This window comes from Mustela putorius, unplaced genomic scaffold (genome assembly GCF_011764305.1).
Source record: "Mustela putorius furo isolate JIRA1106 unplaced genomic scaffold, ASM1176430v1.1 tig00537293_pilon_pilon_pilon, whole genome shotgun sequence".
NCBI classification, from domain to species: domain Eukaryota; kingdom Metazoa; phylum Chordata; class Mammalia; order Carnivora; family Mustelidae; genus Mustela; species Mustela putorius.
The window spans coordinates 2321485-2336978 of record NW_025422431.1 but is presented as its reverse complement, the minus strand read 5'-3'; the positions used below and the strand labels follow the sequence as shown (position 1 = coordinate 2336978).

The following is a 15494-nucleotide window of genomic DNA, read 5'->3' as shown; positions in this document are numbered from 1 at the left end:
CGTTCTCCCGGGGCTCCTCCCACGACCCTCCCATTGGCGGCCTCCCGGGTCCCCTTGCCTCAGATCCCGGCTCTGTCCGAGGCTCTGTCCGTAGGGAGAGGCGCAGGTGCGAGGGTCTCCGGCTCCCGGGAGGGCCCCTCCCTGCCCGGGTGGAATTAGCCAAGTTGGGAGGAGGAATCCCACTTCCCCTGCTGGAGGGGACAGAGTGGCGAGATAATTGATCTAAAATCTCCACTTGTAGACTGCGTCAGCTTTTAAATCTCTTCCCCATTCATAATCTGATATTGGTTCTCGTTGCTCTCATTCATTCTTTAATTTATTAAACAAATATTGTTCCCGTGTCTGGGCACGGGAAGAGCTGGAGTCCAGCGGTTAAGACAGCAGGCTGGGTTTATAGCGGCGGAAGTCTAAAGAGTAGCAACCTATTATGGGTTTTTTAGCTCTTCTTCCTGCCTGGTGTGCAGAAATTGGTCGTCTAAGTGTCAGGTTTCCTAAAATCAGAGCGTCCAGAACCTCATAGGGCTGTTGGCAGAATCCAGTGAGATAATGTTGGGGAATGTCTTTATAAATCTTATGACACTGTGTGAGCGAGGGATTATCATTATTTGCACCAGCGTTTTAGTTACTTCATTCGTTTAACAAACATAAATCCTTAAACTATTTCATGAGATCTGGAGTAACAACCTGGTGTGAGTCCCCTTTCTGTCAACTGTGTGATCTTCAGCAACGACCTAACTTCTCTGAGCCTCTGCTTTACCATCTGCAAAACGAGGGTGTCAGTGTGGTCTCCTTAGTGGGAATGCACCCAGTGAGATACTGCATGTGAGAAGTGCATTGTTCAGTGTAAATAACTGTTGGCTCATGTTGTATTTAGGGCAGATACTTTGGTTTCTAATTCTCATTACAACATTTCTATTTCCGTGGCACTTTTTTCCTGTAATATTCAGTTCAGCGTGTATCCCCCTGGGGCCTCCAAAGCTTCTGTTACCTTCCTTCTGAGATGAAAGAGTGAAATGGAGCAAGAGGGGCCCGGAGTACTGTGTGTTCTGGACATGTGATCAAGCCACGGCTCAGGTCCTCTGCCTCTGCTGTCCCTGAGGACCCTGATCTCTGGCCTCCTGTTGCATCCTGGTCCCAGAAGAATCCTCTGCTCAGGGATTCTCATTGTCCTGGGACTGGGTATTACCCTGCACTTCTGAGCTCCAGGCCCTCCTGGAAGAGGTCATTGTGTCCAAAGGTTAAGAGTAATGAACCTCAGGTTTCCCCCTTCATGGGGCAAAGCAGAGGCTGGGTAGTGTGCATGCATGCAAAGAGGGACCCCTGGAGCTTCCCTGGGGTGCCCAGAGGGCTGGGGGCCAACTGATCAGGAAAGGGTGTGGGGAGAGATACTCAGAGGGGGCAGTGCTCGGAGAGGCCAGGGTACCTGAGTTAATCATCACTGTGGCTCAGATAAGGCCCCGCCAGCTAGAAGCAGAGTTAGCGTGACAGAATGGTTTGTGTGGCTGAAGAGGCAGGCACGAGAGGGTGTCCACAGCGTTCGACCATGCTGGGCACAAAACAGTTCAACACGTGATTGAGACCCCAGAGCCTGGCAAGTGGGAGGTGAGACCTCCCCCGCCTTTCTCCATGTTGGTCTTTTCCACTGATTCCTAGAATCATTTCTCTTCTGGACTTCCCTCCACCCTGGGTTTCTGTTTTCCCTCTCCTCCTTCCCATCTTCCTTCCTGACCTTCCCCTATTAGGCCCAGAGTACCAAGTTCAGGCTAAATCCTTGGATGGTGTGTGTGTGTGTGTGTGTGTGTCCCCAAACCTTGTGTCTGCTGCCGCTCCCACCTCCAGCTCCAGAGGCATGAGTGAGGCCTGGGCTTCCTGTCTGCATCCTTGTACCCCCTTCCCTGTAGAGGTCTGGGTATGAGGCAGCCCTGCCAATCACAGAGGAGTCAAACCCACTGACCCAGGACCTCGACAAAGCAGATGCCGAGCAAACTGTTCCATTGCTGGGACAATGTGATGCTGAGATCTTCCAGGAGGAGGGGCAAGTCATGCCCACATACCAGGTAACCCAAACCCATCCCCTGGACACTAAAAATAAAGATGCCAGCTCCATGCCAATGGTCCTTCGTGTTTGAGACCTGAGAGCCCCTCCACCACCATTCATTCCTCCCCCTCCCCCAAATCCACTGTCCATTTCTTGGCTTCTGTTTCCCACCTGCTCCCTACAGAGACTGTATAGTGAATCAGTTCTGACCACCATGGTCCAAGTGGCTGGCAAAGTGCAGGAAGTGCTGAAGGTACAGTCTCTCTGTCTCCTCCCCTCCTAACTTCTCTCCCTCCCCCCTTTCTCTTTTCTTGGCTTCCACTTCTCATTTTACTCCATCTCCATTCTCCTTTCTCCCAATCTTCCCTCTGGCCTCTTTATTGTCATCTTATCAATCAACAGTAATTATAATAACTATTATCTACATCACACTCTGTAATTGACATTGTGCTTTCACACTCATTACCTTTGCAAAAACCTGTGAAATGAGTGTGATTGTCTCCATTTTTTTTTTTTTCAGATAGGAAAACAAAGGATAATCACAGTAGCTTGCCCAAATATATCCAGCTAATAATTGCTGGGTAGCGCTGCTTTTTATTGAGTGATGGTGGATGACAAACTGCTCTTGGTCCTTTCTGGAATGAGTAAGGTTTGAGTACGTAGCTCAGCCAGAGATGGGAGTCAGACTGAAGTTTTGTTCTCAAATCCAGGCATCTTTCTGTTCCCTTTTGTGGTTAAGGAGGGTTAAGGAGTCTCCCCAGGAGTTCTTCTGCTGCTGACAAAGAAGGAATGTGCTTCCCCCAACCTGGAATTTTTCTTTCTCAGGAACCTGAGGGGGAGCTGGTGGTGCTGAGTGGAGGGGGCAACTCTGGCAGGGTGGCATTTCTCATGTCGGTGAGTACCCTGATCCCCAATTTTCCTTCCTCTGCCTTCTCGGGGTAACCCTCAGGACCACAAAGCTCATCATAGCTAAGCTCCTAGGTGGCCCTCTTGAGGCCTGGCTCCCTCTCTTTTCAAAGTTAGACCTCACCGCGGAACCCCGTATCTTCGGAACCCACCTGGGCCCCACTCCGTCTATTGAGCGTGTCTCTACATCCCATGCACCCCAAGCTGTCATCTGCAAGTAGCTTTCGAAGTGCCAGATTCCAAGCAGGACTGGCGTAAGTGCTGGCCTGAGGGAGTCCTTATACTAGTTGTCAAGATCCAAGGTTACCACTCCCTTCACTTTCATCACGAACTCGTGTCCTTCCCCGCTGACAGGTCTCCTTCAACCAGCTGATGAAAGGTCTAGGACAGAAATCTCTACACCTACCTCATTGCAAGCAGTGACAGGTAAGCCACATTGGCCTGTGTATATTTTCTTTGGCCTGGATAGTGTTTTCTAGAAATAGAATTTTCAGGCTTTCAGGTGGAGCTTGTGCCCAGTTTACTTTGTTTCCCATCATTTTTATTGCCTTATCCTCGGCCCACTTCACATACTCATGTCACCTGACTGGCCCTTGTTGGAATTGGAGTGTCCAGCCCTAGAAAGTGTCTACTGTGGTGTTCAGCAAATAGTAGGTGTTTCAGTCAATGATATCTTTCCCATCATTCCCTTCTCTTAAAGCATTCCCTTTTCTTCCCTAGTATACCATGATCTTCTGCTTTCCAACCAGTGCCACTGACTTTGAGTCTGTCCTCTTAGGTCTGTGGTAGCATCTAGGGAGGGGACAGAAGATAGTGCCCTGCACGGGATTGAATAACTGAAGAAGGTCTGTGTTTTCCCCTGATAGTCAACCAGGCATCTCTGTCTGTTCCTTCTCACGAAGACACTAGAGTCCCCATCCAGCCAAAGCCCGTTCTCTTCCCCAGTCCTGACCCTGACATCTCCATGCAATAGGTTTGTATCCTAGAATCCTCCTGGTGGCACTGTCTCACCCACCCTCCCCTCCTAGGTGGTCGCTGGGAAGAAGAGGGTGATTGTCATTGGCATTTCAGTGGGACTCTCTGTGAATGTGAAGACAGCCTGGGGGGATCCATTCTACAGGGAGGAAGGGGGTGGGGCAGAACAGCATGGAAAATAGATTGCGGAAGTGGGTACTAGAAAACAGAAAGGGTTCGCACAAGGAATTTTGATTTTACTCTCACTAATTGAGACCCAGCTGCATGAATGTGGAATGACAGGGAAAGCATCCGATTCCAGAATACCTGTGTATCAGTCCATTCAACAAGCAAGGTAGATGGACTAGTCCCAGGGTCAGCAAACCACAGTGGCCAATCATGCTGCTGCCTGTTTATGTAAATAAAGTTTTATTGAGACAAAGCCATTTGTGTTTACATAAGATCTATGGCCACTTCATGCTACAACGATAGGGTTGAGTATTGCACAGAGTTCATAGAGGCCCCAAAGCCTAAAATATTTACTCTCTTGCTCTTTACAGAAGAAGCTGACCCCTGGACCAGCCCTTTGCTACTTAAGCATGGTCCTTGCTTAGCAACATCATTATCTCTTAGGACTTGCTAGTAATGTAGAATCTCGCCCCCCACCAAGACCTACTGAGTCTGAATCTGCATTTTAGCAAGATTCCAAGCACTGGATTTGGTGACCCCAATTTTCTCTCATCACTGCAGTGTACTGATTCTAACAATTCACTAAGAGAAACAGGTCGAGCAATGCTAGATGCGGAAGGAGACACACAAGGAGGGCAGGACACCGACCTTAAGGAGCATACAATTTAGTCCAGTAGTTTTGAAACTTTACCATGCAGAGGATTTCCTTGGGGGAACGTGTTAAAAATACAGGCCTGGGAGGGCGCCTGGGTGGCTTAGTGGGTTAAGCCGCTGCCTTCGGCTCGGGTCATGATCTCAGGGTCCTGGGATCGAGTCCCGCATCGGACTCTCTGCTCAGCAGGGAGCCTGCTTCCTCCTCTCTCTCTCTCTCTGCCTGCCTCTCTGCCTGCTTGTGATCTCTCTCTGTCAAATAAATAAATAAAATCTTAAAAAAAAAAAAAATACAGGCCTGGGGCTGTCCCCTTCCAAGGCAGATCTAGTAGATTTTACCTGGGTCTGGGACTGTGCATTTCTAACAAGGACTCAGGGGAATCTGATGCTCCTGGGCCTCAGGAAACACTAGAGTAACCCCTGTGCTCTCATCATACCCTTTTTCTCCCCCAGCCATCAGGCCCCCCCCTTGTGGTAGACCAGATGGACTCTGGCATGGACAGCCCAGCCACCTTCTTACCAGTCCTGGTTGGTTTCAGCCCCGTGAACATGGCCAGGTGAGCCCACTGTAATGAAAGGCAGTGACGGGCCAGGCCCCTTGGGGAGGCTGAGAGGAAACCTGTCAAAATCTTCAGTTCAGCCACAAAGAGGAGGGCATGGTGGCTATGGTCATATTCACCGCATCTCAGAACATTCAAGTAAATACGGACTGTCTCTGAGCTTATGAGATTTTTGCTCTCCGTGGGTTTTTGTTTTGGCTTTCTTTCTTTATTTTTTTGGTCTATTGGTTCATGTAGTCTCTTGTTTCGGGAAGGACTGAAGGCAGCTTACAGAGGCCACATCAAATACCAGAAAGCAGACATTCAAAACAGGAATGAAGAGACAGGGAAAACAAGGCCCAGGAGATAGAATAGGGTCGGGACGATGCGGACCCCAAAGAGAAGCATCTGTTCAAAGGAGCCGTGGGTGCTGAGTGGCCTCTGATTCCCCTTTGCCCAGCTCCCTTATTGTAGCAACCATTCTCCTTTGTCATCCTAGGCTCCCCTTGGGTCCGGCTCTGGCTACTCAAACCCCCACCCTGTCTCCCTTTCCTGAGGACTCTGTGCCACCCAATCGCCTCCGCCTTATTGTCTATGTAGATGGCCGCTTTGATCCCAGAGGTCATCGTGTGAAGCCGATAGTGCTCAGGTGTGGTTCCTTGGATGTTCAGCCTCAGGAGTGTTAAAGCAAGAAGAAAGTAGATTCGTAGGCCCTTGTGCGAGAGCTCGGATGTTGTCGCTTTGGGGTGAGGCCCTGAAATATCTTTTTTTTTTTTTTTTTAAAGATTTTATTTATTTATTTGTAAGAGAGAGAGAGAGTGAGAGCAAGCACAGGCAGACAGAGTAGAAGGCAGAGTCAGAGGGAGAAGCAGGCTCCCTGCAGAGCAAGGAACCCGATGTGGCACTCGATCCCAGGACGCTGGGATCATGACCTGAGCCGAAGGCAGCTGCTTAACCAACTGAGCCACCCAGGCGTCCCAAATACCTTATTTTTTGAGACCACCCCTGGAGATGCTGGTGCCCAGCCAGGTGCGGGGAGCTCTGCTGACTTCACCATTGGCGTGGGCCTCTTGATGAAGCTGAAGGCTTCCTGTCACTGGAATGTTCCAGGGAAGGCTTGTTGATTCCTCAAGAGCGGTTCTGCACATGCAGTGGTGGTCCTGGGGGGCGGGGCGGCCGGGTGCTTTCTGAGGTCCTTTTCTCAACTCCCAGATTCCAGGCTTGTAGCGTAATTCATGTGAAGATATAAATGAGTCTGAGATACTTTTAACCCTGCTCCTTTTAATGGAGGACTCTCCTTCACCAAAAATGTATCTGCTGCAGTGGATGCTAATTTCAGGCCCTGTGACTAAGTGAAATGAGGGATTCAAACAATGTGGGCGTGGAGCTCTTCCAGTTGTTCCTTAAATCAGCGGCTCCCAAACTTGGCCGAACTTCAGAGTCGTCTGGGAAGCATGTTAAAAATACAGATTTTTGGGCTCCACTCCAGAACTCCTGAAACTGACTCTCAGGGTGGGCGTGGTATCCAGAAATGGGTAATTTAAAAAAATAAAAAACAAACAGACAAACACCAACCCAAACTCCCCAGGTGATGTTGGTGACTAGCAAGTTTGGGGATCTCCGTGTTAAACTGCACAATGAACCCTGGCTCGGGGCTCTGCCTAGGTCTCTAGGGACTTTCCGAAGTAGTTTGAGGACAAATGACAGGAAACACTTTTACAAAATGGGCGTGCAATATGTGAAATTTGCTTGCCCTCGAGGAAATACAAATGAAAAAATACAAAAGTGGTTAAAGTAGGGGTAGATATTTTGCAGGGATGGGATGATGAGGGGAGGCTCGGGAGGCCTTATACAGAGGTAACTGTCTGAGCTCCTGCCACAGTGGGTCATTGGCCGGGTATCCCCTAGCAGGGTTGACCAGTAGAGGTCAACTACAGAAGATCCCCATTCTTTGAGAGTCCATGGTTGCACCTAAGCAGGTAACAAGCCTGATGTTCTCTCGTCCCCTTAGCACATTGTTTTGTTCGTGGTTAATTTATTCGAGAAATGTTTGCCAACTGTTGGATGCTACGCGTCATGCCTTGTAGCTGTGCTCTTTCGGCAGGAGCGGTTGTCCCTCCCTCAGGTAGTGAGGGGTTCACTCTTTGGGGAGATGGCCAGAATATATTTCCAGGAATGGGAAGGGCTTCTGATGGACCTTAAGACTGAAAATAAAGTGGCAGTTTTGACATTCTGATGATAGGCACTCCTCCAGGGGCCTACAGAGAGTTGTGGGTATTGTGGTCATGGCCACAGGACATGGGCAAGGACCAGGACATGAGAAAGTTCTGATATCACGCTGGAGCTTTAAATTTGAGTGTTGGCTTTGCTCTGGGATTAAATTGCTGAATATTTTACTAACACTTTTCCTTGTGGTTCAGAGACACGGTGCCTCTATGAGCTCCAAAGCACATGTCTAGGAGAATGTTGATGTTAGATCCCAATCCCAATGTGGTCTTTGATTCCGACTCTCATCTGAGGCCCTTCCTTTAGATTCTCACCATCTCCCCACGTCTTTCTCTCTGTGGGCCCCAGAAATGACCCATAGAAGACTGGAGTTCCGCATTCCGACAAATAGCGGAGCGCATGCAGAAGCTGCCGGGAAACAGGAAGCTTTCGGGCTCAGTCCTGCTGTTGAGGTAGGATCCTCCCCACCCTCACCTAGGGAATGCTTGCCGCCTCCTGGATTCCTCCGATCTTGTTATGTCTTGTCTGAATTCCTGGCGTAGTGTGTCAACTAAAATGTCGTAAAGCAAATCCTGTTTTCCCATTTCCTCCTTCACCTTAAGATGTTGTATTTCCGTCCTGACCCTGTCTGCTGAATCCGTCATCATTAAACAGCTAACCCATCTAGGGCAGGTTTCCCCTTTGAAGAACCTCTTTTGCATCTGTGAGTAGAGAGGATTGAATGGAAGGGTGAATTGCTTTCTGTTTCTCTTACATTTTCGTTTCAAAGGTGGGCTTTAAAACAATGGGATGCAGTTTCATTCTTTTGCCTTCCTAATCCTCTCCAAAAACTGGGTGGACCTTCCAAGCCTCTGTGCTCCTCTTTCTCTCGGAGTGTGGTCTACCCTCACTTTGACTGGACAAGGCCCTGAGCCGAGTGCCTGCCCCTGGGCCTCTCTGCCAGGGATGGACCCATGTGTGACATTTTCCTTGCTCTTCCTTCTGTGAGAGTGGAAGGCAGCCTCCCCGTATGAGGTCTGTATCTTTCAGCTCTCAGGCGCTCATCTCTCCTCCCATCTGCAGTTGTTTACTTTTAATCTCCTTTCTCAGTCACCAATTTGATCATTCTCTTTGCAATAATCTCTTTATGCTTGGTGTGTCATGTTACATCCCTGTCCATTACAATGGCTGCTTCATTGGTCCTTCCAAAGGACCTGAAATGTGATGTTTGCATTGACGAACTATTAAAAAAGTGGAGGGTTGGGTTGGAAGAAACTTCTTGAAGAAAACAAAACAAAACAAAATCCTCTCCAAAAAACACTCATTTCCTGCTAACGGGACACTCAGTCACTGTGGCCTCCTCCTTAGAGTCCTGAATGTGCCATGGAAATGACCAGAGGTGGCCCTTACCCTCTTTCTGCTTGTCTCAGTGAAGCCCACAACCCAGCCCTCCTCATAGCGCACTGGACACCCCCAGACCTGCTGAATGCAGGCCCAGTGGCCTCTAACCAGAGCGCATGCCCAGGAATCACTAAGTCGAATCCGCCAGGGGCCTCCAGCCAGAGCGCATGCCCAGCAGCCACTAATTCGTGAACAACAGGATCCTCCTTCCTCTCCCAACCTCTCCCCGGTGTCATCATCACCTCCTTAGCCTGAGGGCCTCAGTGGCTCCTCCTGGATGAAAGGGGGAAGCACCACCAAGATCCTGCTGAAAGCCTTGCTACTGGCCGCCCATAAGACTGTGGACCGAGGAATCCCAGCCTCTCAGAGGCAGGAGAGCACAGTCAGAGTCAGGCAGGGAGAGGGTGGGTATGGGCTGGGGAATGGCAAGGGCAGACGCAGAGACAGACGGGTTAATGGCAGCAAGACGGAGGCCCAGTACCACCACCCCCACCGCACCCTGGGCCGTGGGAAAAGAGCTGGCCTGGGTTTCTTAGCACACAAAGTCTCACTTGTTTCCTGGGGACCCTGGGCTCCTCAGGTCCCACTGATCCCTGAGCCCACCTGGGACACTTAATCCCTGAGCCCACCTGGGACACCGAAAGCTCACCTCGTTTCAGAGTCTTTGGCTTGGGGAGGGCCCAGGTCGTGCAGGAAGAACTCCTTCTGCGGGGGCCTGTGTCTCTGGCCTGGCTCCCAGAATCCCCGCTGACCTCCTCGTCCGCTCCGAGCCCGTCCTCCTCGCCCCGCTCTCTTCATGTCCTTCGGCCTCGGTTGGGTCTTGTGTTCTGCTCACGGAAGTCCTTTCTGTCCTCTGCCCTGCGTTCTGACAGGACTCCCCGCACCTCCGCTAGGGACCAGCAGAACTTAGTTTTCAGGGAATTGTGCCTTCCCCTGGGCAGGGCTGGGTACCCATGCTGTCTAGAGGGGGCCCTGGGCCCGCCCCTGGAGCTGGTGGCCTTTCTCCCAGGTGCCTTCTGGAAATCCTGCGGACATTAGAGCGGGCTCATCAGGTGACCTAGAGTCAAAGCCGGAAGATCACTGCCCTGACGATGCAAGCCAGCATCAGGTGTTTGGAAACGTGTTAGGAGTGGGGAGGTTGCGTGGATGGGGGACTGTCCTGAGAACAGCGGAGACCCTGAGGACTCCTTAACGCGGTGAGGGGAGCAGGTCTGCGTGGTGGAGAGCGCGGTAACCTTTCTGTTGGTTTGCACCTGTGCTTGGCCGTGTGCATCTTGCTCTGATCCCTGATCTTTTCTCACTGCTGTATCTCCTCTCGTGTCCTGACATCTGGCCTGTGCTCAGCCTGGAGAAAAAAGGCCGTGTGTACCTGGTTGGCTGGCAGACCCTGGGCATCATGGCCATCATGGATGGAGTGGAGTGTATCCACAGCTTTGGTGCCGGTTGGACCCCAGTTCCAGACTTTCTTCCTGGCTCCTCCTGAATGCAAACCGATTTCCTACCCCCATCCGCAGCCCATGGGGGTTCCTCATTTGATGTCTAGACTGTCCTGTTTGAATAGGCATTTCAGTCAAATGCTCCTTGCTGTGAACCCCTACTCAGGCCTTGGTTCCTCAACTCCCAGCCCCGCTTAGCTGTGGCCTCCCATGTGTGTGACACCTCACCCGCCACCCCTCTGGGCACTTTCCTTTAAGACCCATGAACGTTCCCCCAAGCCTAGAATCAATCTTTCCTATAAAGCCCATCACTCCTTTCTCCCTGTCCTTAAACGTTCCAGACTACCGAGATGTCTGCGACTTTCTCACTGGTGATCACAGTGATATGTTTAACCAGAGGACTGAGTTCCTCCACCAGGTGGGGAGATGATGGGACATGGGGCAGGTTGTGAAGATGACAGGTGTACAGGGAGTGGGAGGTGAGGGGCGCTGGGGACAGGTGGGGGAGGAGAGTAGGCAGACAGTCCAGGGAAGGGAATATGGGTTAGAGGTCGGGAAGCTTTGGGGAAGCACAGGGAGGGCGGAAGGCTCGATTCTCCCTCTAAAGCTGGCTCTAGTCCAGGGCTCTTTCCTCAACTTGCTGCATCATCTTGGGCAAAACACTTGACCTCGTTGAAGCTCGGTTCTTCCATCTGTGTACAAACACGCTGTGTGAGAGGTCCTGTGAGGCTCTCTGTGGTCCCCAGGTCTGTGTGCGGGAGTTTTTCATGGGAGGGGCCCCCCATGGGTCCCCAGTTCTCCTTTTCCCAAGAGGACCTCCTGACGTGCATCTTGCCATCCCTCACAGAAATCAACACTGTGGTCTTCATTTTCACCCTGGATGGTGAGAGGGAAGGCAGGAGCAGTGGGGTGAGCAGAGGGAGGCAGGGGAGTGACTCAGGGGAGCTGCCATTTTTCTGGGTCTTAAAGCACCTGCTCCGAGGGAGGGAGAGGGGCGCGTGTCCTGACAGGACCACAGGGAACAGGAAGAACAGCTTTCATCTCTGGCGCCCTCCCCTCTCCTAGACAACCTCACGGAGGTGCAGGCGCTGGTGGAGCAGGTGAAGGAGAAGACGGCCCACATCCAGGCCCTGGCGCATAGCACCGTGGGGCAGACCCTGCCGGTGAGGGTCCAGCCTTGCGGACGGAACCTGGGGTGGCAGTTACAGCAAGGCCTTCCTGGGGATGCTGCTCTGGCTCATTCTCTCTCTGTTTCTCCAGACCCCTCTGAGGAAGCTCTTCCCTCCATCATCAGCATCACGTGGCCACTGCTTTTCTTCGAATACGAAGGGAACTTCATCCAGGTATGGGGAATGAGAGGGTGTTCTCTGTGCTGAGGGACTCAGAGGGGGAAGGGTTCCAGAAATTAGAAAACTCAAGGCTGGGATGCCTGGGTGGCTCGGTGGGTTAAGCTTCTGCCTTTGGCTCAGGTCATGATCTCAGGGTCCTGGGATCGAGTCCTGCATTGGGCTCTCTGCTCAGCAGGGAGTCTGCTTCCCCCTCTTTCTCTCCACTTACTTGTAATCTTTGCCAAATAAATAAAATCTTTTTTAAAAATATTTTATTTATTTATTTGAGAGAGAGAGAGAATGAGAGCATGAGAAGGGAGAGATCAGAGGGAGAAGCAGACTTCCTGCTGAGCAGGGAGCCCGATCCTGGAGTCCAGGGACTCCAGGATCATGACCTGAGCTGAAGGCAGTTGCTTAACCAACTGAGCCACCCAGGTCCCCCAAATAAATAAAATCTTAAAACAAAACAAAACAAAACAAAAAAGCGGCTCAAGGCTGGAGGGTGGAAAGCTTTGCTGGACTCCCAGAAAGCCAGCTGGGCAAGTTCTTGTGTTACTGGGTCACTGGTCAGTGTTTCCAAGGTAATGGCTCAGTTCTCTCCAGGAATATATGAAAAAGACAGGCCCGGCCACCAGTCACCAGACAGATACTCATTTGTCCGTTGTTTCAGGTTCATTGTTGATGTTATAGTCATCCTCACCATACAAAAGTCTTTAAGGTATATCCTTGCAAGGTCACTATGCTGAATTCACTGCAGACAAAATTACTGATATTGTATGTAATAATGAAATGATAATTTCACTAGTTTTCACTAATTATAATTTATTATAATATTTGTAATTATAATTTTACTAATTATAATTTCACTACTGAAGCACTGATAATGCTTTAGCAAGACATTATCAGTACAAGCACTGAAAATAACCATAGAAATAATTATCAATTTGGATATACTTTGCATTTTGGTCTGGAGAGGGCATTGGGACATCTGAGTGTTAGTTCGGCTGTGCTTTGTGGCCCAAGAAAGAAGGCAGTTTTGCATCTGTGGTTCCTCGGTTTTCTCACCTGACTCCTGTCCACCATCCACCGGGCACAAACAGGGCCCCGAAGGGTTGCGCTGGAGAGATATGGTTTCATCCATTATTCAGATCATCTCTTCCAGGAAGCTTCCTGACTTGGCCACACAGCTGCCATGTTTTCTTACCTGCACTCAGAACTCAAAGGAAGCCCTTCCCCCTGAGCCAGGGGGTCCATGCTCCTTCCAGTGCATACCTTTGTCTTCCCTTCCAAATGGTGTTCATTGGTCACAGCTCTACTTTTCTGGCATACTTTCCACATTCATTGTCTCCTTCAACATCTCACATTTTCTAAGAAGTCCTCTCCGATGAAACCCACATTGTCTAGAACCCTCTTTGATGTGAAATACCTCTTCCAGCTTCCACTGTGCCGTCATCATACCTAATACACACGTAGGACTCTGTACTTTACAAACTATTTCATTTATAATATCATTTCTCATAATGGGTTTCTAAGGGATATAGGTCCCCCCCATCTCAAATAAGGAAGCTGAAACTAAGAGATTAAAGCATTGTAATCACAGCCACATGGCTAAAGCAGGAGACAGGACTTGAACCCTGGCCTTGTGACTCTAAGTCTGTGGTTTATTTCACTTTACAGTACAAATTTCCACCATATCCATGAATTGAGCCAGATTCTTTTACTCATTCATTCATTATGCACCTATCACGTGCCAAGTCCTATTCCAGGGATAGGGGATATAGTAGGGAATGTTGACCTGTGATCTTTTGAAAAAGATCTGTGTTTTTAAAGAAAATTATAGTTATAGTAGCAATATTTTTATTATAAACACCTTAGAAAATACAGAAATCAAAAGGAGAAAAGCATCCATAATAACCTTCTTCCAGGGGTGTCTGGGTGGCTCAGTGGGCTCACTGAGCCCCAGTGTTCTCAGGAGACTAGAGGATCTAAGGATTCCTTTATTCTCCTTAAATTCGACCTTGACTGTGCCAAGGAAAAGAATAAATCTCAGATACAAATGCTTTTTTTTAATGTTATGAAAACAAAACACCAGTTTCCAATTTTTAAAACATATCCTTAGAATGGGGTGCCTGGCTGGCTCAGTGGGTTAAAGCCTCTGCCTTTGGCTCGGGTCATGATCTCAGGGTCCTGGGATAGAGTCCCCCATCTGGCTCTCTGCTCCACAGGGAGCCTGCTTCCTCCTCTCTCTCTCTCTCTCTCTCTGCCTGCCTCTCTGCCTACTTGTGATCTCTCTGTCAAGTAAATAAATAAAATCTGTTTAAAAAAAAAAACCACAAAAAAACCCAACCTTCTTCCAAAAAACCACTTACACAAATTTTGGAGAATGTCCTGCCAGGCTTTTTTATGCGTATGTAAGTATGTAAATATATTTATACAAAAATAGGATCATCTTTGCCATGCTGTTTTTAACTTGCTTCTCTTCACTGAAAATTATGAACACCTTTCTGTACAAATATATCCATATCATCATTTTTAAAAAGATTTTTATTTATGTATTTGAGAGAGAGAATGAATGGGGGAGGGGCAGAGGGGCAGAGGGAGAAGCAGACTCCCTGCTGAGGGCAGAGCCCAACGCAGGGGCTGGATCCCAGGACCTGATGTCATGACCTGAGCTGAAGTCAGACACTAAGGTAACTGAGCCACCCGGGTGCCCCTAATTCAAATTCCTTTGATGACTATGGAGATTGGCCGCTTAAAGATATATATTGGCTATTATTTTTTTTTCTTTATTGTGTTACTTCTTCATGCCTTCTGTGCATATTCACCCATTCTTTTGGGCATATTTAATTTTTTCTTACTAATTTATAAGAGGGAGTGTATATAGCAAGGACAGTCACCTTTTTTTTTTTTATTCCTGTTCTATGTTTTCCTCTAGTTCATGACTATTTTTTATTTTTCCATTTTTGATGGAGAGATATTTTCTTTACATTTTTACATAGTCACATCAATCAGTCTTTTTTTGGTGTGTATAGCTTCTGTCTTTTGCTTGATTCTGGTTTGTATCTTTCCAAATATATTGTGATTCTTTGAAATAAAAAGGCTTCTATTAGTAAATCTTTAGTTGCAGAAATATCGTTGACGTAAACTCCTCCCACACTTTTTTTTTCCCACACTTTTATTTTGAAAAATTTTCCACCCTACAGAAAAATTGCCAGAACAGTGAATACCCATACAATTCTCCCGAGATTCACCAAATTTTTTTTAAGATTTTATTTATGTATTTTACAGAGAAAAACAGCACATAAGCAGGGGTAGTGGCAGGCTACTACCTGCAGGAGGAAGGAGAAGCAGGCTTCCCACTGAGCAGTGTACCTGATATGGGGCTTGCTCGCAGGATCTGGGGATTGAGACCTGGGCTGAAGGCAGATGCCCAACCGACTTAGCCACCCAGGTGCCCCTAAATTCACCAATCTTTAACATTTTGCCACATCTGCTTCATCTGTCTTTTCCTCTGAATTATTTGAAAGATACTTGGACATAAGATGACATTTGACACAAATTACTGTGTCCCCTAAGAACAAGGACATTTGTCTACATAACCACAATATAATTTTCACACTCAGGAAAAAGGACCGTGAGTACGATTATTGAATATGCAGACTGTGTTCAAATTTCCCCAATTATCTCTGCATTATTTTTATTTCCAGGTCCAGGATCCAATCAGAGATAATGTGTAGCACTTAGTTATTAAGCCTCCTTAGTTTTTTTAAATCTAGATGAATTCTTTAAGTGTTTTTTGTGTCTTTTATGACATTGATAGTACAGGAGTCTGACCAATTATTTTCCT

At 48.5% G+C, this 15494-nt stretch overlaps 1 protein-coding gene across 1 annotated transcript; it reads left to right on the top strand.

Moving 5' to 3' along the window:
* The first annotated feature begins 799 nt into the window (after positions 1-799).
* On the top strand, positions 800-10366 carry GCKR (glucokinase regulator). Its single transcript, XM_045073902.1, is given in 10 exon segments — positions 800-808; positions 1902-2057; positions 2223-2291; positions 2864-2932; positions 3299-3336; positions 3338-3370; positions 3723-3729; positions 3973-4032; positions 5192-5295; positions 10228-10366. Coding segments are annotated over 10 exon segments (684 nt in total).
* Positions 10367-15494: the final 5128 nt, after the last annotated feature.